The 26850-nt window shown below is 50.3% G+C and overlaps 9 protein-coding genes across 9 annotated transcripts; 3 read left to right on the top strand and 6 right to left on the bottom strand.

The window, feature by feature from the left end:
• Positions 1 to 87: 87 nt before the first annotated feature.
• LRP88_00028 (isoprenoid synthase domain-containing protein) lies at positions 88 to 1359 on the bottom strand (the record flags this gene model as incomplete). The annotated part of the gene is made up of 4 exons (XM_083236748.1): positions 88 to 625; positions 692 to 939; positions 1000 to 1025; positions 1077 to 1359. The coding sequence occupies 4 exons, from the start codon at positions 1357 to 1359 to the stop codon at positions 88 to 90; spliced, it is 1095 nt and encodes a 364-aa protein (XP_083107462.1).
• A 1210-nt stretch (positions 1360 to 2569) lies between these two features.
• On the top strand, positions 2570 to 4333 carry LRP88_00027 (cytochrome P450; the record flags this gene model as incomplete). Its single annotated transcript, XM_083236747.1, has 5 exons — positions 2570 to 2804; positions 2857 to 3704; positions 3776 to 3886; positions 3944 to 4110; positions 4165 to 4333. 5 exons carry the CDS (start codon positions 2570 to 2572, stop codon positions 4331 to 4333), a joined length of 1530 nt encoding a protein of 509 aa, XP_083107461.1.
• A 116-nt stretch (positions 4334 to 4449) lies between these two features.
• Positions 4450 to 6327, bottom strand: LRP88_00026 (uncharacterized protein; the record flags this gene model as incomplete). Its single annotated transcript, XM_083236746.1, has 5 exons — positions 4450 to 4691; positions 4746 to 5399; positions 5455 to 5698; positions 5747 to 5897; positions 5957 to 6327. 5 exons carry the CDS (start codon positions 6325 to 6327, stop codon positions 4450 to 4452), a joined length of 1662 nt encoding a protein of 553 aa, XP_083107460.1.
• Positions 6328 to 7309: 982 nt separating this feature from the next.
• LRP88_00025 (uncharacterized protein) lies at positions 7310 to 8584 on the top strand (the record flags this gene model as incomplete). Its single annotated transcript, XM_083236745.1, has 1 exon — positions 7310 to 8584. The coding sequence occupies one exon, from the start codon at positions 7310 to 7312 to the stop codon at positions 8582 to 8584; it is 1275 nt and encodes a 424-aa protein (XP_083107459.1).
• A 231-nt stretch (positions 8585 to 8815) lies between these two features.
• On the bottom strand, positions 8816 to 10468 carry LRP88_00024 (fungal specific transcription factor domain-containing protein; the record flags this gene model as incomplete). The annotated part of the gene is made up of 4 exons (XM_083236744.1): positions 8816 to 9140; positions 9196 to 9510; positions 9558 to 9774; positions 9829 to 10468. 4 exons carry the CDS (start codon positions 10466 to 10468, stop codon positions 8816 to 8818), a joined length of 1497 nt encoding a protein of 498 aa, XP_083107458.1.
• Positions 10469 to 11440: 972 nt separating this feature from the next.
• Positions 11441 to 12094, bottom strand: LRP88_00023 (uncharacterized protein; the record flags this gene model as incomplete). Its single annotated transcript, XM_083236743.1, has 1 exon — positions 11441 to 12094. One exon carries the CDS (start codon positions 12092 to 12094, stop codon positions 11441 to 11443), a length of 654 nt encoding a protein of 217 aa, XP_083107457.1.
• Positions 12095 to 18354: 6260 nt separating this feature from the next.
• On the bottom strand, positions 18355 to 20390 carry LRP88_00022 (uncharacterized protein; the record flags this gene model as incomplete). Its single annotated transcript, XM_083236742.1, has 3 exons — positions 18355 to 19643; positions 19700 to 20083; positions 20138 to 20390. 3 exons carry the CDS (start codon positions 20388 to 20390, stop codon positions 18355 to 18357), a joined length of 1926 nt encoding a protein of 641 aa, XP_083107456.1.
• A 1945-nt stretch (positions 20391 to 22335) lies between these two features.
• On the top strand, positions 22336 to 22938 carry LRP88_00021 (uncharacterized protein; the record flags this gene model as incomplete). Its single annotated transcript, XM_083236741.1, has 3 exons — positions 22336 to 22576; positions 22636 to 22742; positions 22795 to 22938. The coding sequence occupies 3 exons, from the start codon at positions 22336 to 22338 to the stop codon at positions 22936 to 22938; spliced, it is 492 nt and encodes a 163-aa protein (XP_083107455.1).
• A 528-nt stretch (positions 22939 to 23466) lies between these two features.
• On the bottom strand, positions 23467 to 24438 carry LRP88_00020 (uncharacterized protein; the record flags this gene model as incomplete). Its single annotated transcript, XM_083236740.1, has 1 exon — positions 23467 to 24438. The coding sequence occupies one exon, from the start codon at positions 24436 to 24438 to the stop codon at positions 23467 to 23469; it is 972 nt and encodes a 323-aa protein (XP_083107454.1).
• Positions 24439 to 26850: the final 2412 nt, after the last annotated feature.

Below are 26850 nucleotides of genomic sequence, written 5' to 3'. Positions count from 1 at the left end.
CCATTCCTTCTAGTTCCACTGAACTTGACTACCTAACAATGAAAAAAGACACATCGGATAATCCAGGCTTGTGGCTCCTAGTATTGTCTAGCGTGCATTCCCTGCTTCGAAGCCACCGGGCATAAGATCTTCTGAATCCTCAGCAGTATCGAACCACATTGCACCTTCTCCAAGTCTCTTCTCGTAGTAGTCCAAGTAACCCTTTTGGTGCGGTGGGTGATGACGGTACGTGGTGGCACACCAGATTGCGAACCCTGTCGCGATGGCCTCCTGGCAGTCGAACCACTTGCGCATGTCCTCGGGGAGGCTTTCGGATGGGTTCTTAGCGAAGTAACCCTTCTTGAGAGTGAGGTACTCTTCCTCGCACTCGAAGCACTTTCGGCTCAGCCACTCCTTTGCGTCATTGACCGATAACCCTCCCAGGCGACCAAGGAGCGCGATCCCGTTGATGATGTTACGGCCCTCGCCATGACTCGCAGCAATACCCGACTCCTTCTCCCAAGTATAGTAGTCGTAGACGCAGCAAGAATGGATCCATAAGGGCCGGAATACAGCATCAACCGATTCCTTTTGCTCGGCCGTCAGGTTGAGGTTGGCCCCGAACTCTGCACAAGCGAAAACCGATCTGGACATCAACAAAGAATCCTTGTTAGCCAGTGTACTCCTTGTCTAAAAACGGGAGATAACTAACGGCCATGCAATATCATCTATGCGCTCCGCCAGGTAGTCATCCATTGTCTTGTAGTGCGGCATGCGAGGCGAAAGATTTGGTGTCTCAGTGAGTTCTTTCATGGCCTGGATGGTCTTGGGCCCGAGATTCTGATCCGCCATGCTAATCGTCTTTGCGATCTTGGGAAGCACATGTTTGAAGTTTGCCTGCCACTCTGGATTATCGAACTTGGGGTCTTTGGGAACCGGGAAGTCGATGGTTGCCCCCATCTAAAGGTACCGTTGTCTGTTAGAGATCCAAGATTCCCAACGACAAAAGAGAAGACTTACCATCTCGGCCATTTCCTCTTCAAACGCTGAACGATGTTAGCTACTGCAGATTCATTGTTACCGATCATAGTACCCACCTTCGTAGAAGCTGAGAACCTCGTTGAGGTACGCAAGAATGGGCAATCTATCTGGTAGGCTCTCGGCATAGATAGTGGCCGCAAAGTTGGCAGCGCTGGCCAAGCTACCCTGGATGATGCCCACATTGTCCCTACCGAAAACATCGATTTGGGTCTGAATGCAAGCGTCATCGGCACGCTGGGCATGTGTACTAACTCGGGGAGAAATTGTTCTGAAAAAGTATTTAGGGTTACCCTCCCAGTACTTGCGGTCAAGAATGACAGAAGTGCTTTGGGAATTCATTGTGACACGAACTGGGTGACAGAGCAAGATGTGGGGAATGGTAGATGTGATGCAGGGTCGCCTAGGACCAACTTGTTTGCGGTGTCGAGGGCCTTGTATCTATACCTCTCGCTCGCAGTTCAAAGGAAGTGGTTGGACACTCTACGTTTAGTCTATGGTTTCACGACAAGCGATAGGTCTCGTTTCACAGGTGCGAGCTCCATTCCTGACTGCCTTCACTGAATTTATCGCTCAATAGACTGCTGTGGCTATGGAACAACTTGCTGCTGGGCGAACTGTCTATCCTCGGTAGGGAACGCCATAGGGCCAGCTGCGCCTCATCCCAATCCGATAGTAATACTGACTAGGCCCTTTCCGATTGGCCCGCAGGTACCCTTCCTAAGGACACGAGGACTTCGTGTCTTACGTCCAGTTTCTTGTTTGTCTTGTAACTTCCGTGTCACATAGTTGAGCGCCCTGGCGTCTCGTTGAAATTAGGAAGATCAGAGTGTGGTCCGATAAGAGTGATGTGGAGTACTTTACAAGACATCGAAGATCCGCGGAGTGAATTATGCTTAAAGCTTGGCTTTGTCTCGGAATCCTTCGTTGAGATCACCAAAAGGCAACGGCAGCGTCAAAGCCGGGTGGGGAAGCAAGGGCTGTGTGGCTCAGGTTCGATCCGAGACAAACGGCACTGGGTGCAGATATGAAGTACCTTGGTACAACGGCGGGTGAAAGCTCTTATCTCAGACATATGCTCTGAGCAGGTGAGTGGTGGAGCATGTTACAACATACAGCCACCCGATGCAGCCACCGTGTTGCCCACGAAAACGTGGACTGAGGTTATCGTAGAGACCTTCGTATGAGGAGTAAACGCAAGGGTTCCTGCTTGTGCGTCGATGTGCACTGAAAACGACGCGCGTACCAACCCGTTTATTGACCAACCATCAGAAGCTGTGTGAGGTCTCACTTTCCATGCAGGGAGGAGAAGTGTTCAAGCGCATCGGCATATTGCCACCCGGATGTTTCTCTTTCTTATCGTACACGCGCTCCGAGTCAAACTGATCAGACGCAAAGAGATCATGCGGGCGTCGGCTCCCAACAACTTGACTCCGTGTCTCCTTATTTGCGAAGCTAGTTTGACGAACAGCTTTTTTTTGTCACTCTTGACCTTGCTGCTATCTAAGGCTTCACTCTATTCCATTTCATCGTCATCAACTCAAGACCAACCATGACTGAGAACGTATTCTGGACAGAGAAGCCTGTTGTTGCCGCTGCTGGGGCGGCTGGGTTGTTCTGGGTTTCTTACCTTGTGTGCAAAGTCATCTATAACCTTTTCTTCCATCCACTGAGCAAGTTCCCTGGTCCCAAGATTGCTGCCATTGGGACATACTACGAGTTCTATCACGATGTAATCAGGGATGGCACATACCTGTGGAGGATCGAAGAGATGCATCGCAAATACGGTAATGGGCATCCTCTACCCAGCATTTTGGTGCATCTAACGTGTTATTCAAGGACCAGTTGTCCGAATCAATGCCGACGAGCTACATATCCATGATCCAGACTTCTACTCAAAGATCTACGCAGGGTCCAAGCGAGTCAACAAGTATGGCCCCGCGGTCGCCGCCTTCACAGTACCCAGGGCAACCTTGGCCACGATCGACCACGATGTTCACCGCCTGCGACGCAGTATCCTCAACCCCTACTTCTCCAAGCGTGCCGTAACAATGCTTGAGCCCCTCATCAATGATAAGGTTGATCGGCTTTGCCGTCGTCTTGAGGAGTGGATCGGTCAGGGGACAGCAGTAGACCTGGACGCAGCCATGGCAGCCTTGACGGCTGATATTGTGAGCATCTACTTTTATGGCAAAGACTTTGACTACCTCGGTGGAAAGGACTTCAAGTTTGTTGTCAGAGATGCAATTCTTGGTCTCATCGGATTCTACCATTTCTCTCGCTTTGTTCCCGCGGTGGCCAACTTCATCAACAGCCTGCCAATCCCCGTTGTCCGCATGATTCAACCCGGAGCTGCGGCTCTCCTGGAGTCGCAACAAGAAATCAAGGCCGAGATCCAACAGTCACTAAATGAAAAAGACAATGTCAAGTCAAAGTCAGTCATCGTTGGAGCCCTGGGGGACCCCGACATCCCGGCTGAAGAAAAAACGTTAGACCGCTTGGTCGATGAGGGAGTGACTGTGATCTTTGCAGGCACAGAGACAACCGCTAGGTCTATCAGCGTAGCCATGTTCCACTTGCTACGTAACAAGTCTCTTTTGCAGAAGCTTCGGGATGAGTTGAGCACTGTGGATAAGGGGCCCGATGGGCAGTGGGCGTACAACCAGCTCGAGACTCTACCGTACCTTGTAAGGCCCCACCTCATGGAACGCGACTGTTATCAGATGGTGACGCTGACGGTTGGTGTAATTCATCTCAGACTGGGTGTGTTCAAGAAGGTTTGCGACTTGCCCATGGACCTGTCGTCAGGCTTCCAAGAGTCTCTCCAAATGAAGCCCTACAATATGGCGATTGGCTTATCCCGGCCGGTGTGAGTAGGCGTGTCAAGATTCAGTTACAGTACCCAGCGCTAACATGGGAGCATCAGACTCCAGTTAGCGAGTCTACTCTTCTCGTCCACCTTGATCCCTCGATCTTCCCGAGCCCCAATACATTTAACCCTGACCGCTGGGTGAGAGCCGCTAGAGAGGGTGTACACCTCAGCAAATACATATGCAGCTTCACCAAGGGGACGAGGCAGTGTCTTGGCATCAAGTAAGCTAACCACCACAGCTCTTGCATTCGAGATTGTTAACCAACCCTACATAGCCTAGCCTACGCCGAGCTGTACATAGCCATCGCAAAAGTCGCGACGTCATTCGAAATGGAACTCTACAACACGAGCCTCGAAGACGTCCAAGTCCATCATATTCGTCTAACAGGGTACCCGAAGAGAGGCACGGGTGAGATCAAGGCAACTGTTACGTCAAAGGCCTAAAGGGATCGGGTCTTGTGATGAATTGTACAATGGTAAAGCAACTATAAACCTAGTACAAACGGCCTTGATACAATATTATTGAAAGCTGTATCGGATGGGCAAGTCTAACTTCCGCTTCAATACTTTCTAGACTTTGTGAGACGACCGAGAGTCCAGCGGAATACCTTGGTAAGAGCTGAAGGATATTCCTGTCCATCAAACTCAAGCCTCCCTGTGGAAAGATCCATCTCCTTGAGTCCGACCCTTCCAATACCGTTCCACAGCTTCCACCAACAAATGTTGAGTATGTAAAGGATGATGCCGATGTATGAGGTCATAAACTTGGAAACATCAAATTTTGGAATGAAAGCAGCGTATCCTTTGTGAATTCCATTAGCATCGGACGTAGTTTGTATCGATAGATTCTGCTTACCGTTGAAGAAGATGACAATGACAACGACCACAAGGCTAACGTATGAGCCGTAGGGCTGCAGAAACCCACGGTAAGGCATCACACTTCTTGGGATTCCCTGTGACTTCATTCCTTGCGAAAAGAAGACGTAGCTCACAAGAATGCTGACCCAGTTGAGCGTGCCAAACACGGTCACCAGACTCACCAGGTAGCTAAAGACGGTTGCCGAGTTCTGCGAGACGTTCATGTACGCCAGACTGGTAAAGATAGCCACAAGAAGAACACCTGCCAGAGGCACACCCTTTCCAGTAGTTTTTTTGAAGATGGCAGGAGCCTGGTTATCGTGCGCAAGACCAAACAGAGTCCTTGATCCGATATAGATGTCAGCGTTGGCAGCACTAATCACAAACATGAGAAGGCCCCCGTTGGCAACGTCTGGAAGAACAGGAATGTTGGCAAGCTGGCTGGCAATCACAAAGGGACTAGCTCCCGCACCGGCCCTCTGCTTCGTACCACCGATTAGCCTGTCGTTGGTATAAGGGACAGCTATACCCAGGGCAAGGGCTCCCAGGATGTAGAAGAAGATGATGCGCCACATGGTTTGTCTGACTGCCTTGCGAATCGTCTTTCGAGGGTTGGGGGCCTCTCCAAAGGCGATTCCGACGACTTCAGTACCTGTCCCTGTGTTAACGTAACGGCTCTGGAAATCCATGAGCGACAACAGACGAACCTGTGTAAGCGAAGCAAGCCTGGACCATACACGCCCAGAAACCAAGCAACTTTCCAGTGGGGCCGTCAACGAGATAGGTACCAAATGCGCCGGGGTCAGACCAGAACTTGAAGCCAATGCGTTCGCCAGATGATTGTCCTCCAAGTGATATGATGAGACAGACTAGGATAAGCATGATCATGATGAGCAATTTGATAAGAGACATCCAGAATTCGGCCTCTCCGAAGAAGGATACATGAAGAAGCTAGGGCTCACGTTAGTTGCGAATCGAAAGCATGGGGGCAAGACTGACGTTGACGAGGACAATAGCAACGGTGAAGGAGGCGACAAAGATGCCAACGTTCAGATCTGGCCGCCAATATTGGATGATAATTCCGGCTGCTGTGAGGTTGTTCGGAAGGACGATGGCATATTTAAGGAAATAATTCCAGCCAGTAGCGAACCTGTAGTTGAGTTACTAGAATTAACAAGGCAAAAGTAGGCGTTCTCTCTGCTAACGGACCCAAGTGCAGGATCGACAAACCGAGTAGCATATCCGGAGAAGCCTTTATCCATGGGGAACATTGTCGACATCTCAGCAACCGCCGTCATGACAAAGAAGATGCAGGCCCCTATAATCATGTACGCTATGAGAAGACTGCCTGGTCCACCGCGAACAAGGGCAACTCCAGTCCCAATGACAAGGCCAGTACCCAGGGCACCGCCAATGGCAATCATGGACACGTGGCGCTCTTTAAAGTCGCGACGCAGATGGGTGTGATTGTACTCGACCGTCTGGCCTTCGGCGGTGCAGGTGTTGTCCATCTCGGGGCCCTCGAGATCTGCCTTCTTGCAGTCATGCTCGGGGTTGGACGAGTCTTGAATACTCGCCATGCTGGCAAAACTGATTGTGGGATAAATGACTTGTAAAGACCGGAGGTGGTGTAGATGGACGGCGATGATGAAGAGTCAAGCGTGAAGAGTCCGGCTCGACTTTATATCTCCTACCACGCAGTAGATCAAAAGAACCATATCAGCCAAACAAGTCCCTTATCAGCCAAGTGGACCACCAGTTCGTGTATCTAAGGGGAAAGATTTGGAACCGACGTAATCAATCATGGGGTTCCCCAGCCTTCAACCCCGGATTCTCGAGTCACGTACCCACCATCTTATCTACCTAGGAAGAGCGTTTCTGCCGTCAAACAAGGTCCGGAACAGCCTGGGAGCTCCTGCGAGATCCTTTCAGCCATGCTGAAAGACAAGGCATGCTATCGCCGAAGTTGGCGAGTCCGTAGATGAGGGTATGGCCGACAGGGGGCGAGTATCCACTGATGGAGGGTAAACTCCACGCGCTAGGACGGGCAAGCGGTTCTTGCCAATCTCGCTCAAGTACTGACTCGTGATTCAACGGAGACGAGCCTCCAATGCGGGGGGCATGCATGGCATTGTTATCGTCGGCAAATTCCAGTCAGGGGCATAATACGATAAATCAAGTCGGAGTCATGATCTTTCTGCCTGGCATCGGATGGAAAGTCGAAGTTATGGAGACCTCTTTTTATCTTGGGAAGATACCCACTCACGGACGTGGAACTCCATCCAAACCAGCCAATCGATGAAGCCATTGCCAACGTTTGTGGTAATCATGGCAGCACCTGAGGAGTTGATGTGCTCAAACACGCTGCAGAGTTGCACATCCGCTCGGGGAATCTATGGGACTTGCAGATCCAGTGTTGACATGAAAGGAACAGCATCGAAGTTGTGAATCTATAAAGGCCTGGTAGTTGCTCGAGATGCAGGGGACAACTCACTCTAGGCTCTCATCATCAGACACTCATTATACATCCTCTTCTTATTCGTTTGATCCATCCCAGTCACCATGGCACCGTCTCGAGTTGACGCTGTCGTTGACTCTTCAACGGCTATCACCTTTCCTAAAGATAAACAGCCCGATGCCAAATGGTCTGCTTATCGCCGTCTTGTCCCGCTGGTGGATGCAGACGGCTACACTTATCTCAACGCCTCTTTTTCCCCTCCGTCAAATCTCATCGTTCACGATGCCCTCACTCGTTACGCCAACGATGCTCTCCATTCTCCAGCTCCCAAGCCAGAATGGCAGAAGACGGCAATCGAGACGCGACAGTTGATTGCAACGTACATCAACGCCCCTTCTCCCGAGTCTGTGGCATTGACTCGTGACACAACTGAGGGTCTCAACTGTTTCATTCGGGGCATGAAGTTTACCCCGGGTGACAACGTCGTCATCCTGGATTCGGAGCATCCAAACCATGCCTATGGCTGGATGGCCATGAGAGCTTCTGGCCTGGAGGTCCGCCAAGTTCCCACGATTCCCATTGCTGAAAAGACAGGCATCGTCTCTGCCGCAAACGCAGACACGTTTGCCCCTTATGTCGATGGCCGTACTCGTGCCATTGGTATCAGCTCGGTCATGTTTCATAGCGGCCAACGGAACGACATCGCTGGCATCTCTGCTAGGTACCGACCTAAGGGCATCCATGTGCTTGTAGACATGACCCAGCAAGTCGGCTTCGCGGCTGTTGATGTCCAGGCCTTGGGTCTATCTGCCGCTGCCTTTGGTCTTCACAAGGGCTTGAACTGCCCGACTGGCCTTGCAGCATTGTACGTCGACCCAGAGGCCATTGCGGAGACAAATCCTCATCCTCCAATTGTCGGCTACGGGGCTGTCCATAACACGCGGGCAGATCTTCTTGTGCCGTCGGATGATATCATCTATCATCCCAACGCTCGTCGCTATGAACATCTCAATGTCAGTCTCGTTGCCACCACGGCTGCCAAGGCGTTCCTCAAGTTTTATCTCGATGAGATGGGCCCAGGAAGTGTTGAGGAACACCTATTCAGCCTCGGAGACGCCCTGAGAAGGGAATGCCGAGACCTAGGCATTAGCATTGTTGGACCAACTTCACGAAAGGATCATGCTCCTCATCTATACATCCTAGATGTGCATGACCCTCGCTGGGCAGAGCACCTTCGCACAAACCAAATTCTCGTCACGCCTTACAGGCTAGGCATAAGAGTATCCTTTGGTTTCTACAACAATGTTGAAGACATTAAAAAGCTTGCTGCCGCGCTCAAAACAGGTTTGGAGTTGGGGCTTCCCATTGGAAAAATGTAGACAGAAGATGCATCTGTATCTGAAGTGGGGAATCCAAGAGACCCTTCAGTCTTAATTTGTTATTGGTCTTCCCCTTCATTTCTAATAGATATGGAGGTCGTGCCAAATACAGTAGCAAAGAAAATAGTTTAAACACAAACCGACATGAACTCCGATGCTGGATAACACAAGCCATCTCTACCTAACCTCGCCGTAGCTGGTGACAATATGCCGACCATCAGGTCCAAGAGCTCAGAACAACTCGTACAAATGTGCCCGAGCCTGTACCGCGAGACCCCATGCCACACAGCACTCATCTAACGACTGCACAAGATAGGTTGCCTCATGTGGCGTCATGTCAAGTGCCCTCATTGCGCGGTGAGCTTGAACAATACCGTATATGAAGATGAGTGGAGCATGCTCGAGGCCATGCTGTGCTCGATACTGCCTGACGAGGCATACTACATCCTGCGCGGCAGAGGTGCAGACTGTGCGCGAGACACTCTGGGACTGGGCAGATGCATTGGTACTGGCTCGGTCGAGGTGGAGCACGATTCTTGTGCTGTTGAACAGGATGCTGTGTTCCAATCAGCTTTGGCATTCGGGCCGAGGATACCATGTAATGAACGTACTATAAAGCTGCAACACTTGGCAAAAGCGAAGTTGTTGGGGGCTCCCATCTGTTCCACTTGATGCAGTCCGGCAGCGACTCCTGCCAACGGCAAAGTTCCAAATCCAGGTCGTCGGTAAGAGTGAGACCGGCTATGCCATTGCCGGCAGACTTTCGAGAAAACAGGGTACAGAGTATCTTTTCGATTGATTTGGAAAGCAAGATGTGCTCACTGAAGCTTGTGATCAATCGCTCACGGCTACCAAAAGAGCCTGGCTCGAGCATCCGGGAGATATCAACACCAGCAGGTAGCCACGGCGCCATGTCTGGGAAGTCCCTGCTACCGTAAGTATCCTACAAGACTTTGAATAATATCAGACTTACGGCAAGCTCTCAGTGTGTTCGACTTCGCCAGCCTCATCGTATAGCTGCACCGGTCGGCCCAAAATGAGACTGATTATCTTGTCGGATGTGTAGCATCCCCAGTATATCCTGCGGCGAATCTCGACATCTTCAGAGGTGGCCAGAGAGGCGTCGCTGGCAATCCATTGCTGAGGGTCTTTCTGAAAGCCAAGGTCTTGTGCCATGCGGAACGCGATTCCTGGTAAGAGGTCAACACTAGCTAAAGTATTAGATATGTTCGATAGCGATGTACCTGAAAGCTCCCAGCCCTTGGAAAGTTCGCCTTTCCCAATCTGGTAGAAGGCAAGGCATAGGAAGACTTGAACAGCGGTGATGGAAGGGTGCGTCAGGCCTGAGACAATGATGATGCTCTCGGCTGCTGCATAAAACTGCTCGCTCATCTGTGATTGTGTACGGTCTGGCAACATTACAGCCCCCAAAGCACAAATAGCCATCAATAGTGGGAGAGACCAATACTTTGACTTGGTTCGCTGCCCAAAATGATCTCTTAGAAAGGCTTCACGGTATATGAACATGAAGTGTGGATATTGCCAGCGGAAGAATTGGTGAAGGGCAGCCATGATGACTTCATCTTCGAGGCCAATGCCAAAGTGCTGAGCGACATGGTCGAACTGGCCGTCAGGTGAAGTCATGTCACTAGGCGACAAGGCAGGGCCTCCAGTGCGGATGCGATAGATACTGGTGGGACCATGGTAAATGAGGAGGCCCTGAGGGCCGGCCTGAAGTCCAAATGGTTGAACTGATTTCGCCAGGGTCGCGCTTGAGGCCTCGGGTCTTTGGGCCTCAGTAGAATGCGCATCGAGCCATTGGTCAAATGACACATTCTCAAGCAGTCTCTCCCTCTCATCTGCCGAGGCTTGCTTTATACGCATCAGCAGGCTCTCGAGGGAGGCAATGCGGTTTTCCAAGCTGCTGACATACTGGCGGGAAGCTGGTTTGCGTTTGCGATCATCATCGCGATATTCGCATACTTGATGTGCCTGCAGGCATTTATCACACGGTTCCGTGCGTGAGCAGCGAAGCTAGAAGCTGGTCAGTCTCTTGAGAACTTGAGGTTGCAAGTTGATGATCTTGCCTTGCGGAACTGGCATCTCTTGCAGCTTGGTATCACTTAGCTTGGGCGTCGTGTCAAGATGAGGTAATCTTACGATATACGTTTGCCTTGTCCGAACTCCATCACTTGGCACGAATGATAGTGTTCTTTGGTTGAGGGGAAATTGGTGTAGGAGTTTAGAACCACTGAAGAAAAGTAATCGGGATCACTTTAGTCACGTGTGAGAAGCACGTGCAGGACTAAGCTCGAAGAGGCTTTCTTATCAGCGACAGTGCATATAAAAGAGAAATGAAAATACGGTTGTTATAGATCTTTGGTGTAATAAGGGGAGCGAGTCTTGAAATATAACGCTTATTTTTCTTTTCATGAGAATAGAATATGGCAACCGTTTAAAGCAGAAAACCTTGGCGTTACAGCTACCTACTTACAGAAGTCTCCCCCCCCCCCTTCTTTAATAATCAAACACGCTCGCACACATAGAGCTTGGATTCGAGAGTGCGTCGTCTTATAAATGACTCTGGGGGGTTGTTAAACGGGTTCAGTAGTTCTCACTCACTAGGCAACAACCGAAAATAATCAGGGCAACCAATCATTCTCAATAAGGGGACCATCGCAAAGAAGCAGCTCCAAGGAGTCTACTTTCCTTCGCTGAGGTCCAATGAAGGTGATGGTAGCTTTGAGACTCTCTCAAGCCTCTAGCTGTTCTCTATGTACAAAAAAAAAGTCCCCCTGCACCGCTCAGGGCCTATTTCTCTCACTCTCCAAGCCAACTGCTATCCTGTCTTCTATCTCACCAGTTACATGCGACCTCATAGACAGGGCGATGAATTGACCGCTCCTTAATGATACCGCAGTCTCCCAAAGAAACCTGGTCCATTTGGTAGCACGTCTTATGTCCGTTATCCTTCCAGATACGGTGGGCCCGGTGCCTGCCAGGGTCAACACAGATGGATTGTGCGCGATTACAGGCAGTGAAGTCATAACATCCGCCACCAGTACCACCAGTTCTGTGTATGTAGCACTGGCCGCAGTCGTTAACGCGGATTTGAAAGTCCTGCCAGACAATGACGTTGGGAGGAGCGCCTCCAGGGGACACCGTCTCCTGCTGGCTCCAGGTATACATCATGTCGAAAGCCTTGTCGTAGTCGGGGCATGTGCCCTGATTACAGGGGCCGGACATGATGGTCGCTTCGTCGGGAGTAGAGATTCTGTCATCGCCTGTGTCCAATCCATGTTGTTTCTTGATCTCGTTGACCCAAGTCCTGTTGTTGCTGATGTCGATAGCACCTTCAGGGAGGGTAGGAGGGGTCCAAATATCGGCTTCATCGGGAATGTAAGTCACCGTAGGAACGGCGGCGGTAGAGGTAGAGGAGGTGGCAGCGAGGGGAGAGGCCTGAACGGAGGCAGCCATGGCCAGGAGAACAGTATTCTTGATGGAAACCATGGTAAAGGCTTGACGAGCAGAGGAGTGGGCAATAATGAAGTATGAGAGATGTACAAGGCAAGGCCGATCAGTTGAACTTGAGGGCTGATGACTCTTGTTGGCCTTGGAATATGAAAAAATAGAGGCAGGTGGCAAGAGGTTTTATATCTCTAGCAGGCACAGACAATCGACATGTGGAATAAGTCTTCCACGTCGCACAAAAGAGTTCTTCTCGCGGACGATAGTCAACAGTATCCTAGCAGTAGGGTTTCGATGCTACCTACCCGGCGTGATTACGGAGGCTGTTGGCGAACTTGTAGGCGAACTTTTAAGCACGCTCTCGCTATCCAATACAGGGGCTTTGTGATTTCTAGCTGGCCCACAGTGACTGAAGAGCAAAGGCGCTTAGATGCGGTGTGAGAGTTCATGCTCCATTCATCAACTGTGCGACGATAACGTGTGACATCAATTGCTCTATTTCTCAGTCACCTACAGAGTAGGCCCCAGCCAAACAGGCCACTCCTAAGTGGGCAGCCCCCCCTAAATGCATCGCCTCCACTCTCTTGAACTTAGCCTCCAACATTTGGAAGCTCATTAACGAAGGAGGATTAGCGCTAAGCCGCATAGATATCGTATAGACAAGGCACATATGGTTGACCTCCTCCTTCCGGACTGAATCATGTTTTCCATGTAAGTCGGCGGCACGGAAATGTAACATTTAAGGCAGGAAATGCAGACCAGGTCTGTGTGAGAGCATTTAGCCGCATGGCTGGGGCTTGGCAAAGGATCATGCAAGGATGAAGCTGTGTCTGGTTGGTCAATGGCCTGCCTTCCGAGCTTCCGTGTCCGTTTTCGCCCTCGGCTGGACCCGTCTACCCGTCAACAGCAGCCCTGTATCGTTCGTCCTGCAGGACCCAACAAAGTTCGCTTTGTATTCACGTGGAAGGATTCAATCGTAGTATTTTCTCCGCACCTATCAGGTGATGGAGACAATGGGGCTCTCACTGGCCAAAAGTACCACTCCATCTATCTAGTAATAGAAATGTGACCAGGGCTACCTGTGCTACGCCGCACTGGCAACTCCTCTTCGCGGTGAAATGACTGATTCCCACAATATCTCGCTACCCAGCCAGCAAAAGCACCAAAATGAGTTGCCCCAATATTGCCTCTTGTAAATGTTGGGGAAAATCTCTCTTGGTAACACTCTCCTTGTTCTCACACGTTAAGGCCTCCTGGCCTTGCCTACCCTAGATCCGACAGTAAAGTCAACTGCTTTGTTTCCTCCTTGAATCAAAGGCAACTATTGGCTAGATAGCGAATTCAATATTTAACGGTGCCCGCTTCGCCAAGAAGGCGGGCTACAATGATTTTGGCCTTGAACATGTAACGACGTCGTGAGTGGTAAATGACGTACCATGACAATCGTCGGACATCAAATTCCCAGATTGCTCCCACCCCCATCCTCTCTGTTTTATGTCCAGGCAGGTTCGACTGGATCTACGCTGATTAGGAATATTGTCGTCTAGGGTGGCGCGCAAGTACATTTGCAATTCTTCTCGATTGGTAACCGAATTATGTTGGATGGCTTCGTGATGATCTAGCTCTCGCTTGCCACGTCTCGACAGCATATGTTCTTGTCTTGTATGTGTTTTCAAGAAGCCTCCGTAGGTAGCGAACCAACCCGCCTCCATAGCTCAAGTCAATCTTCAGGCAACCGGAACAATCCCTCATCCATGATTCCTTTGCTGGTCAGCACGGTGATCTCACCCGTCTCTATCCCCAGCGTCAAGATGCCGGTCGATTAGTCGTGAAGAATATCATCTCCGTCAACCACAACCTAATACAGTAATCACCATACCGTCAGTCTGCCGATGCTTCCGGGCCATCGGCCGTGTGGGGCGCGGCGCAGTAAGCTTCTCCATCTCTAATCCCTACCATGTCACTTGCTTGCCATGATACTTTGAATTACCTACCTACCAGACCACACTCACTATGACACACTAAGCTTGTCAGTTTTGGCCACGCACATACCGCTAACCTCTTACGCCTTTAACGGTGATTGGGAAACACAATGCCTCGTCTCTGGTGGCTAATGAACAGGAAATGCCAATGGCTGAACGACACGCCTTCGTGAGATCTATTGGCCTCTCTTTATTGTTATTATCTGCAATGATGGCAAGAGTCCACCAGCCACAACAGCTTAAGACACAGTTATCAATTCAGAAGGGCATCAAAGCCCAATGCCGAAAAACACTATAAAGTGGCTTACCTTCAGGTCCTATTTGAAATAACCTCGGCGGTAGAGTGGCTAGAGGAAGCTGACCTTACCAAAGGCAAAAACAAAAACAGACACACGTCCTTTGCTAGGTAAGAATAGTCATAAAATTAAATTAAATTATTTACTTAGTTATAAAAGATCTGTAGAATGTTTTACATCTTTATGATATGCTGTTATATAATCTCAGCATTATTTTTTTACATATTTAAGTCATTTAAAGTCACCATATTTGAGAGGGCTTAGACTACGCGTCAGCAAACTACCTACTCGATCGAGTTTGGATCTATGGAAGATTCAGTTTAATGGGTGGCCAATTGGCAAGACCTTGGATCCCGTGAGTTGTCATATAATCACAGCAAAGTGGATGGAGGGACATCATGGGAGCTCTCAGCAGTACTGACTGGACTGTTATCGATATCTTGCGCGTCGGTTACGAAAGGAGCAACCAGAGAACCGGACAGCACTTCGATCATCCTGCCACGCTCCTTACTTCGGTGAGAGAAGATTCCACGTCCTGGGACCGGGCCTATGCTGGAGTGGCACGATGCCACCGGATCCTACAGCGGCACGGGATTAGAGATGTCCCAGTTGAGATGAAGGAAGCAGCTCTTGTTCGCCTGGCCTCTCCACCAGCTGCCTCCCTGCGCGCCCAGCGGCTACACTCGGGAGGCGTCATTTACCCGGTCGAGATCAATCACCTTTTCTCTACTGGTCTTGAGGTCCCTATCGCGCGCCCAGATCAGCCCAGCCACGAAGGCACCAAGTGCCTTTACCTTTGTGAGAGAGGCACCGGCAAGATTTTGGCTTTGACCTGTTGGCAAGTGGCATTGGATAAGCATCAACCAAACGAGGACTACCTCTATGACGAATCGGACCCTGCCTCTCGATTAACAATGATTCAACATGGCGATGGTACCCATAGGAATATGATGGCATTGATCACCAGCCAGAAGAGCAATCTAGAGTGCTCAAAAACGCTCCTGGTAAACATGGCCATCCCCGATGACGAGAAAAGAAAGGAGATGAGCGTCTTAGATGGCAAGGTTGCCCCCCTTGACCAAGCCAAGCAGACCTTGGCGTCCGTTGAAGATCACACTAGTCGCATCTTTTGTCATGTCCTTTTCTCTCCCAAGCTGAGCAATGAAGTCAATGGCACCTATGCAGTAGGTGTCGAGCGACTGCGTGGCTGGGCACTAATTGAGCTCCATGCCAATAAGTACCATGTTCCACTACATACGCTTGAAAATCGTGTCGCCGTCCCCCAGGAGATGTCGAGGCAATAACAGCTGCTGCGAAGGCGGACAGATTCGAGTCTCGCGTGAAGCTCTGGGTTCACTCAACCAGAAACAATCTGCAGCTCAGAGGTACCATTTCAGAAACCGAGATGAAGAAACTCCCTCCTGAATACGAGTCTAAATCACTGGGCGAGCCGGCGATCATAGTTGCCAAGTATGGGCGCACCACTGGCCTGACAACTAGTGTGACGAATGAGGTCGTGTCTGTCACCCGTCAACCAATTTCGGACACATACATTAAGTCTGATGACTGGTGTATTATCGGCCCTAAGAGTAAAAGGAGGGTTCCTTTTTCGAGATCAGGCCAACCCGGGGCTTGCATCTGGGACGTTGAAGCTCGCATTGGTGACATGTTGGCAGCTGGGAGTGAGAATATGAGTGGCAGAGCTTTTGATATCACGTATGGTAACCCCATTATTTTGTTGTCTCCAATGACGAGTCTACAAGACACCGCCAGCCGTAACAGCAAAGATACAACTATCAATATATGACAGCATCAAAGCCCAATAATACCTCCATTGTGTGGGAGGATATTCGGTCATATGGTTATGATGCCAAGCTGGTTTGAAGATAGGATTGGACGGACTGAGGATGAACACGCTTGTCGGAGAATGTCACTTAACCACCAGACAAGGATCAATTTCTACAGAGCTAACTACGATGGGTGTGTCGTCCACTGAGAGGCTTCTCTGTCACTACCTGAGCTTCTCTATCACCCAATCATAAAAGTGGTCCGGAGTTAGGTAACTGCTAAGTCCGGAAGTTGATCATTGGGGATCGAACGTTGCCTGGAGGTGTGAAGCTTCGGGGCATTTCGGAGCCCTTCCAATCATCGCCTGCCACAACAAGGGTACGAAACGACTCAAGCGATATTCCCCGAAATTCCAAGGGTGACGTTACCCGAGGTATCGCCTGTGGGAGGAGAAACGAATCTCAAAATCGCTACGGGTTAATGAATGCCGATATTAAGCATTTTAAACCCGATTTAAGTCTACCAAGTTCTCTTATGTGGCTATCCTACGTTTCTTACAGATCCCAGCATACTCTGCAAATCCCCATCGCATACGTACTTGTAAGAGCCTGCAGGCTGCACTTTATGATTCGATGCATGCCACAATCTTACAAGTGAGCTGCCTTTGCGGTGCTGTTTCGCAACAAGTCGATCTAAAGGCTGAAGATGGCTTGGACATTCCACTATCTCTTTGCCATTGCGATACATGCCGACACACTTCGGGGGTGTTATGCACCTCGTACTATCCCATCTTCGCCCCTGATCTTTCTCCTTCCTTGAAGGCCTATCATCCCACTGGAACATCTACACGCTACTTTTGCGCGACATGCGGCTGCCATCTTTTTCGAGCTGTCCAAATCGAGGAAGAGGGCCTTGATTGGGGAGCCGTGACAGGCGCCGTCACTTGTCTTTCGGGGCAAAGTTCAAGTCTAGGGCGATTTACATCACACCAATATGTGTCCGACACCAAGGATGGCGGACTTTCCGTTTGGATGAAGAGTTTAGATGGTCATTTCGAGGGGATAGAGGCCAAAATACCCAATCCTCAGCCGATCAAGCCTGATAGCGACTCCCTCGAAGCTTCGTGCTCTTGTGGCAACGTCAGGTTTTACATCACTCGTCCCGACGGTGACAGCCGTGTGCCACGCCGCGACTTTACCGACCTCATGTTCCCGTACAAAACTACGGATGAACAAGTAAAGCAGAACCCTAATGATGAGAAGTGGTGGATTCAAGATAACGGCAGCAAATATCTCGCCGGAACGTGTGCCTGTCGATCATGTCGCCTCATCTCTGGGTTTGAGATTCAAACATGGGCCTTTGTTCCCAGGATTAATATCTTTTTTCATGTTCCCGACATGGACGGGGCAGAATCCATCGTCCCGTTGGATTTTGCGACTCTGCCCTCTGGCATCCTGACGGGCTATTCGTCATCACCGAACGTGAGGCGCGAGTTTTGTGGAACATGCGGCGCCACCATTTTCTGGCATGAGAAGTCTGCCGATGATGTCGTTGACATCAGTGTCGGGCTCTTTCAAGCTCCAGATGGAGCGAGAGCTGAGAGCTGGCTTGAATGGTGGAAGGGGAGAGTCAGTTTCGCTGAGGAGGTTGACACTGGAAGAACGGGCCCGGAGGCAAAGGTAGCATCCGAGCTGATCAATGAACTAGAGAATGGGATGAAGGAAGACATACTTAGTGCCCGACTTTCGTCTACTTGAGATTCGCATATTCAGGCATATATAGGCAATGTAAATGGTGTACATTTTTCTTGAATAGTCATGGGCAATTTAAGCACCTAACGGCAGTATAGTGCACTTGTGATAGGAAGCCAAGCCTCATGTCCAAAATCCGACAATGGTTCAGTTGCAACTCTGGTTTTTTTATTATTGATAAATGGCAGAACTCAACCTAGCATTACATAAACAAAAGACACGAGATTCTTCATTTACAAAGGAAAATTTCCGGATGTGGCCGGAACCAAAGTTGATCGATCGTCAAGGGCCCCCTATTTGCCTCCCAATTACCCACTTCCAACTTTTTGTGAGATTTCTTTTTACACTTTTTTTCTGTTATCTGTTTTCTTCACCCGACAATAAGCACTGCATCGTTCAATCAAGCCGTCATAGCAAGCACGTCCCTCAACAAGAGTAAGCCTGTCATCAATTGTGTCCCCAAACCGAAGAAGTACGACGTTTCTTTAAGAGACTCCCACATTGGAAGAAGCTTTATCCTCGCGGAGGACATCTCGAAGGGCAAGCCGATGCACAGTAGTCTTGGTAGTAACGCTGGAAGCAGGCTCCGGCTGCTTGGATGGGGCGTCGATAAGCAGTGGGATGAATTTCTTGACAGCCTGCTTGGTGGGATGCAAGGCCACGGGTCCAGTCTTCTGGATGACTCTCTTGATAAAGTCAAAGATGGACTCGTGTTCAATAGCAGTAGAACCGAGTGGAAGCAGCTGGAGAGCCTGCAGCTTCTGCTCGGAAAGGCTTGCAATGGCTTGGTAGGCGGCATCGGCCATGATGGCGCGTTGAATCAGAATACGGGTGGCCTCCAGATCGGATTGAGTTGAGTTGACGGCACGCGACTTCTCCAACAGCTTCGGAACACGTTCGTTGATGGCGGCCTTGCCGGTCTCAGAGACCAGTGTTTCAACAGCGAGGATCGCATCTCTCAGAACCGGGCCCAGGGAGGAAAAGACTTGCTCTCGGCCAGCAAGGGGGATGGTTGGCGAAAAGAGACCCTTCGCAAAGTCCTTGGACCCCTCGCTTCCTGCCGAGAGCCTAATGGCCAAGGGCCGACGCTTGAGTTTCTTGGACCCCACAGCTTGCTCATTGGCATCCTCCAAGTGGTATTCGGTAATGTGCTGGGCACGCTCCTTGAGATATGGCACGATGAGGGTGGCAGCTTGGTCAACCTCAGGCGCATTGGCAGACCAGGTCTGTCGCATGTGATCGACAATCTCATTCAACTCCGAGGACTGCTCGATTGCCAGGACAGCCTGCAGAGACGCCTCGGCAAGCAGGGCCCTCTCTGAGACACCGGGAAGCCTTGTTTTCTCGCCGGTAGAGATTGGCTCGGCACCCACCACGTAGCGGAGCAAAGATCCGGCACTGACGCTGAGGAACTGGCCAATTTCGTCGACAATAGGAGACTCAATATCAAGAGTCTTCGCATCGATCTGAGCTACCGTCTTGAGAACCTCGTAGAATGGATCCGAGGTGGTGTCAGCGGCCGGGGAGGGCACGTTGACGAATCCATCGACATCTGTCTTCCCATGGACCGACACAGACGGGATCTTGAGCTCTGGTTCCTGGGGTTGGATGACCTCGGGTTGGGTGACCTCAGGTTGGGTGACCTCGGGCTGTGGCTTGGGCTGCTCGACTTGGGGGACAGGGACATCAGTCTCGCCGCAAGCACCACTGGAGCCCGAGTAGTATTCCGTGGTTGTGGTAGCATTCTCTTTGGACTCGGATACGACAGGCTCTTCTGGTAGAAAGATATCGTCAGAATCAATTGGCTTTTCAGGCTCTGACATCACAAACCTTGAATAGAAGGAGCCTTTGGGACAACCTCAGGCTCTGGAAGTCTGACTTGTTCAAGCGCCTTGCAATTGCAGCCCTTGATCGCAAAGGGCTCGGCGACTTGGATAAAGGCAATGTCTCGCGATCGCTTCTCCGAGCCATCAATCCACTCGGAGGAGGTCACGACGCGTTGGCCATAGCGTGGCTGGATCTCCGAGGAGCTACTGGCATGGTAGCCGATGAAACACTTGACCTGCGTGGCGGCGCCCAGCTGGTACTCGGCATCGTACACAACATCACCGCCGGTGACGATGAGGTCGGGACGGATGAGCCAGCCTGTGCCGATCTTCCAGATGGAGTGACCGGTCTGTGTATTTTCGAAGCGCGATTCGATCTTGACGATAGCTAAGAAACATTACATCAGTCCAGGTCCTTTGCCTCTATGTAGCTGCCACTTACAGCGAATCATGCCAGCGTCTTGGAGAAGAGTTGAGTCGACGCTGGAGAGTCCATCTTTGTCGGTGAAAGAGCTGGACAGTTTCTGGAACCCAGCTGAGGTGAATCCACTCGAGGTAAATCCAGTAGAGTTGGACTCAGTTGAGGTGAATGTAGTCGAATCAACGACAGCCTCGACTGGCAGAGCCGAGCTCGGCTGGCCAAGGGTCCAGGCAGCTGGTCGGCTGGAGACGTTTGCAAACGTTGCAGAAGCCATATCTCCAGGCTTTAAGATGTTTCAAAGATTGTAAATATTCTATTTTTTAAGCTGTAGTGAAGAAGATGAGAGATGATGTTGTCGGGTTGGGATGATCAGCCAAACCAGCAAACGCCAGATCTCTTATACTTGGAAAACGACCCTCTCTCTATCTCGTCCCAACCGATCAATTGATTACCCCCTAACTGTCCAGATAGAGTCAGGTAGCCACTATTTGCCTCTAGACGCCTCGTAGGTTGGTTCGCCATGCTTTGAGAAGGGGGAGCTCTGCGATGTTTCCTTCTCGGGTGATCTCCTCCGGGCTCGAGCCGCCTCAATCATCCCCGAGACGTCAGGTTGATGCCAATAAAAGTAACTTTGACCTGTCTTGTCGCAATTATCGAAGATTTTCTCATGAAGTTCTGGGCTTGGAGACGGGTTCTGGGCTTAGCAGCGTAGCCTTTACATGCCCATCCGTCCTTTGGTCTGCGCTCTGATCTGTGCCCGCTACATGGTAGACTGGTATGTGAATGATTTTCGATGATCGTACGAGATTCATCAAATCCTACAGAGTGTTTCAACCGATCGAAACCATCATCTGCAAGGGTGGCCTACACCAATATACGCGATGGCTAAATGGGGCGGGCGGGACGGTTTGTGGTCTAGATCAGCAAGCCACACACTACTCTCTGTTCCAAAGTCTCTCCTATAGGATACTATGAAGCTTCTGTCTCTCGAAATAGACCTCAGCCGTAGTAAAAGAGGATAGCGGCGGCACGAAGAGATCTGTGCGCTCTCAGCCATGTCACCTGCGAGATGGGAGACATGCAACTCTATTAGATTTAGCTACCGCATTGGATATTCATGCCATGGGCTCGGCCTCTCAAACACACCATTGTTATTCTCAGGTATCATGGTCTCCTCTCGAGGCGACTAGCAAGAACGGCACACCGACCTCTCCTTCGATAGTGTGGCCACTTTCTCACAAACAGAATAGGGACCTCCATTCATGGCTTGTTATCAGCATACTCGTGAAGGGACATGTTCCATGACCATGATCCAAATAAACGAATAGAAGCAGTCTAGTAAAGTATGTGGTAGTCAGATGTTTAATTGAGTCAGAACATGTCATCAGGGATGTTCAGCACGCCATATCAACGCGTGCCCTTCAAGTTGTGTATACTTGATGCATGGCGTTGAGATGTCAATAGTTAGACTCGCAATGAACCCTGCCAATGTCCGATATCATGCATAGTCACATATCGACGGCTTGCAACAATGACGACCAGGCTGCCGCCTCAGAAGGAGTCCTGGTCTATTTGTCTATTTTAATGCTAGTCAAGACATCCAATTCATCCACATGGAACTATCCCTTCTAACCAGATTTAGTTTGAGGGAGCCCGCCATGAAAATCATCAGCCAGCCACAGCGGTTACCCGTTACCAGGTGCCCAACCCAAAACAAGCTTGAGTCGTGCGTGGGGTAAGCGCCTGCATTCCAGAGACACCCGTGCTGTGACGGGCCAGCACGCCAGCTAGCCACACGGCGGGCATGGCATTTCGAGGCGCCAAGCCACATCACAGGCCGTTTCTCGGCAGATGAGAGGGCTTGAAACTTGTGAAGTCTAGACCATGATCGGTGGATACCTCGTATAGAGGTGGCGAGCTGGGCAATCCCATTCCAAGCATGAGGGGCTCATCATGATCTTGCGCAATGTGGTGGTGGAGTTGTTCAGCCAAAGGACTTCCAGTATTGGTAGCATGCGTGTTTGCGTTCATCAACTGCAGAGCTGATTGAAAGATATGCGTTTTTATTGCTCAGTAAAAGTGAAGCACTTGGAAAATCAGTGTATATAAACCTCCCCATCTTCAGCATAAATCTTTCCCAACAACAAACCCATCTAGTCCTTAACCCACTGTCAAGCTCATCTTACTTCAACACTTCTCTCATCATCCAAGTCTTCACAATGTCTTACCCCACTAAAGGCGATGTTCTCATCATCCCTGCCTATAGTGCAGAATCTGAGCTCGCGACCCTGGACATTCAGTGGTCTCAGTCTTTCCGCACCCGCACTGCCCGCTACTATGTCGTCCGAGCCCAGAACCAGTCCAAGGGCAACGCCGACGTCCTTCTTTTCGTCCAGGACCGTTTCTACAAGGAAGAAGGTAGCAATGACTACATTGGCAAGATCGCTAGGAGGGAGGGCAGTAAGTGCACAGCTTGGTAAATCCCTTGGTGAAGGCACGTTGGCTGATGCACTACCCAGACTCCTGGATTGTCAGCATCAGTGACCGTTTCCAGTACGGTCAGAAGAACAAGAATGGCGACGGCCGCTGGGTAGCCCTCCATGACAAGGATAACAAACCATACCAGGTAAGCAGCTCTTCTGTGCATCATAACCCGGAAACCTTACTAACACTGATAGCACCGCTTCATGATTACAACTATCCAGGGTCAAGCTGCCGAGTGGGCTAAGATCCTTGCGAGGCAGTTCGGTGCTGGAGAGATTGCGGATGCCGTCAGCAAGCTGGGCAATAACTTCATCGGCGACTACCTTCACACTTTCTAAATTCCGTGTCCCATTGAGCTGTGTGAGACAGTTCTCTTGCTGGTGAAGGTTATGTCAAGGAGCAATTTCGTTTCGCTGCTTGCCCACTCGGCACTCTAGTTAACTCAAGTAGTGTGCCAGTACTTGGACAGTTTCTCTTATAACAATCGTAGCCACGAAGATGTTGCAGTAAAGTCTCGATAGGCAGTGATGTGATTGTATAATCCAGTAGTGGCGCAAGCAAAATTTGATATGTATACAATTCCAAGGCAACTCACGATCCATTGGAGGGGGGAAGCTTGGTTGCTTGGATAGAGTTTTTCCGCCTTCATAGCTCATGACAACACGTAATTATCTCAACCAACGAGTAGGCATGTGGTCACGTAGTCTTCTTGTGGCGAGATCTGGCATTGCCAATTGCACCTCTGCAATCAACAACTGTGTTGTTCCTATGTCTGGAGGGTCAGTCAAAGCTACCAAGTCTACTTGAGCTTTCGCTGTTCTTTGGACGACTTAGGAACAGTGACTCCTCAGCCAAACCACCCACTATTAACCATACGTTTTTCCATAGTAGTTTTCCTGCCACGCTGTCATCTGCTTGGAGGGGAAGTTGCCAGTATTGACGTTCTTCTGGGCATCGCTTTCTGGCACCTCTGCAACCTCCCCGAACACGTTGTCAAGCTCAAACTCATCCCTGAGGACCTCTCTAGTGGAGAGCATGAGTGATCCAAATCGTCTTCCCTGTGCCAGCTTTCGTCTCCTTACCCACCATCTCTCAATCCATTCTTCTTTTGGCATCTCATTTCGCCGCAGCAAGTTCACCTGATAGTGCAAAGGATCCCTTAGCCAGAACGGTGTAGCGTAGAGGTTCGAGCAGAAGACCCTGGAAAGCGCACTACCCTGACGGACCGCGTCGCAGCATAGGCTGCTCAAGACACTATTCCATGTCATCCATGATGTCTGCCTTGTTGAGGCGCTAAGTGTAACACTGCGCAATTCGAGGTTCTCGAGTTTGGGGTGACGCTCCATGAAAACGAGCAAGTTACTGGGATCGATGCAAAGACCACGAAGGACCAGAGTCTTCAGTAGAGGGAAATGGAAACCTAGTTCGGCGATGTGCTTGAAGACTGCGCTGTATTTGTTCAGTCTGCAACCTCCATCGTAGGACTCATACTCGAGAGTCTGGTACATGTGCAGGTCCAAGGTTTCAATGTTGGGCATGTGTCGTAGAATAAGGGCGATTCCGGGAAAGTTGTCTCGGCAGAGGACTTGAGGCATAGTGTCCCCATAGCGGCCTCGTATCTCCGACCCTTTCTCGACAGGAATACCAGAATCGTACTCCGGATCTGAGCCCCAATCACTGTCATCAGTGTCTTCTTCATCGTCTGTTGCAACACCGTGCATCTCCTGCCATTCAAGCTCGTCCCAGATCTGTTGCCATTGCAGTCGCTGCCGGCGTCTCTCTCGACTGCCAGCCTTCTGGCCATAGACCTTTTCTAACTGCTCCCAGCCGTGGTCCATCCGGGTGGAGAAACTCAAAGATACGCATTTGAGCAAACCTAGTGATCCAGCAAGACCGACACTGAGCAGCTCTGGTAGTCCGACCGTTATATCGTAAGACGGAACACTGCAACCTGTCGTGTTGCTGAATATGTGCAAATTGCGAGTTTTGACGCCGCTTTGGCACAAGGCTGCCATTGTCAAGCGGTAAACCCGCGAGGCCCAAGCCCAAAGCCGCAGCCGGTCTGAGTGTTCAATGTGGCGGGCAGCAGGTCCCGAGAATAGACCCGGCCCGTCCACGAAGCGGGCATCCAGCTCTATGGTCTCCAGTGAGGAGTCTTGCTGCCATTTGAAGACCGACGCAAGTCGATTGACAATCTCGTCCTCCGCTGACACTGGAATGTCATATGAGTTGCCGTGAGATTTCATCCACTCAAGGTTGCATTCTAGTTTCTTTAGCTGCAGCTCAGTGCACTGCATTGGACCATCCAACTGCGTGACCACGCAATCACCATGTCGGTTCCTAAGGGTAGACTCAGGTGGGTAATATAACCCAGTAGCCTGCGCGTGCTCGTTTGAGGCAATCGCAAGCGTCTCGACCATGACTCGCACATGGCGGACATGACGGCCTAGTAACTTATGCCTGCAGAGAGCTTCGATAGAAGATAGGCTCGAGGGCGTAAGATTTGTCGTCTGACGCGTGAAGAAGCCATGGAATCGTGGTCCAGAGGCCAATGCACGCACATTCCTGTTTACTAGCCTGAGGCTTTGAATGGACTCGAGTGGTAAATGGTCAAGAATGTGTTCAGCGAGCTCTTGTGGAAGATGTAAGAACGAGACTTGATTAGAGTCCATGGCTTTTTCTCTGGTCTGTTAAGAATTGAGGGGGGAGAAAATGAGTAACAGATAGTTTTGATACTATGCAGGGCGCCTTATGTAGCCTTGAACCATGAAAGCCCGTAGTTGAAAGAGCCTGGATGTTATGAAGGAGGGCATCACCAAACGCGTCAGTTGAAAAGCGCGTCGCCCCTAAAGTGGGGTTACTCTGACCAATTAGATCGAGCTGCTATTCAACACAGTTCCACGTCAGTTTGAACTAGAAGGTATGAGGTGTTGGAGGAGCAGCCGTGCCGAAGGGAATGACCCCAGCGCATTGATGCGAAGGAGTCTGATGTTTTTGATCTCATGCGCAATACTGGCAGGGTTAGATCCTGGTGAAGGTTGGGTTTGACTATGCTAAGGCCGTTGGATGGTGTCTGGGTGGAAACAGAAGCACAGCGACAACTAGCTACAGTGTAGAAGAGCTTGCAGCGAGCAAAGTTGTTACATAGAAGTGCTAAGTTTAAACAGCATTACCGATATAATAAGTCCTGTTCGGCTTGAATAAGTTATCATTAACCACGAATTATTATTTAGTGTATTATCGACAGAGTAGACACCCTATAGAGCTTTTACTCTTTCTGGTCAGCAGTCTCGCTTCATCATCAACATGCCATCCCCTGCCGACCCTCTATCAGCTCGCCATCACTGCCAGTAGCCTTGGATGCGGTGTTCTCATAGGGTCTCTTGCTTGAATCTAGGCTCTGGAGGTAGAAGTGGCCTATTTGACTTCTTGTTGCCGAAGTTTGAGTATCGTGTCGCCGCTGGAGATCTCGAAGAAGGGCGTAGAAAAAGGATGTGTTGGCAACTATGCAAGCGCAAAGAATTTCAACAGCAGCCCACTGTAGTCAAATTAACAGCCAAGCCTTTCAGGAGACGGGGAGGTTGTCGCACAATTGATCGAGACTTCTGCGATAACGATTGGTTCAAGATGAGAGGCAGACGCAGTGTCGTGATCACAATTACTACGCCACCAAGACTGAACAGGAATCCAAGTTGGAGTTTACTAAGATGTCGTTAGCAGAGGAAGCGTGAGACTTTGGAGCGAAATAACGTTTTCAGATCCAGTTGCACAGTTCGCAACGTTGGAAAAGGCAGGATGATAAGTGCGATATCAGAGACGATGTTGAAGACGCCCATCGTGATCAAGTTAGCAAAGGCTCTAGAGCAAGCAGGTTCTGCATATTGTTAACTTTGCCACGTCGCAAGAGCGGTAGATGAAGGGTGCTGGCATGGGACATACGTGAACTCTTGGGGCCAAGCTCCCACATCCTAGCAATATTAGCAGTGTACTCAATGAGCATCCGTCATGTATCCTACAAAGACATGGGCCGACACTCGAGTAGGGTGGTGATAAGCACTGCAATGTAGCTAAGGACGATGCACCACCAGAAAGCTCTGATCACAGCCTTGCTGCTGACGAATCGGGAGTAGAAGGAGAGGAGACTAAGCTTCAGGCACCACAAACTACGACTGTTAGCATCAACCAAAGGACCATGTTCCAACGAGACCATACAAGAGGGCGTAGCAGAGACGCGAGGGAATTAGTAACTG

This window comes from Fusarium phalaenopsidis (genome assembly GCF_050370095.1).
Source record: "Fusarium phalaenopsidis strain FUZ10S chromosome Unknown contig_32270, whole genome shotgun sequence".
NCBI classification, from domain to species: domain Eukaryota; kingdom Fungi; phylum Ascomycota; class Sordariomycetes; order Hypocreales; family Nectriaceae; genus Fusarium; species Fusarium phalaenopsidis.
This window is presented reverse-complemented; position numbering and strand designations above follow the sequence as displayed.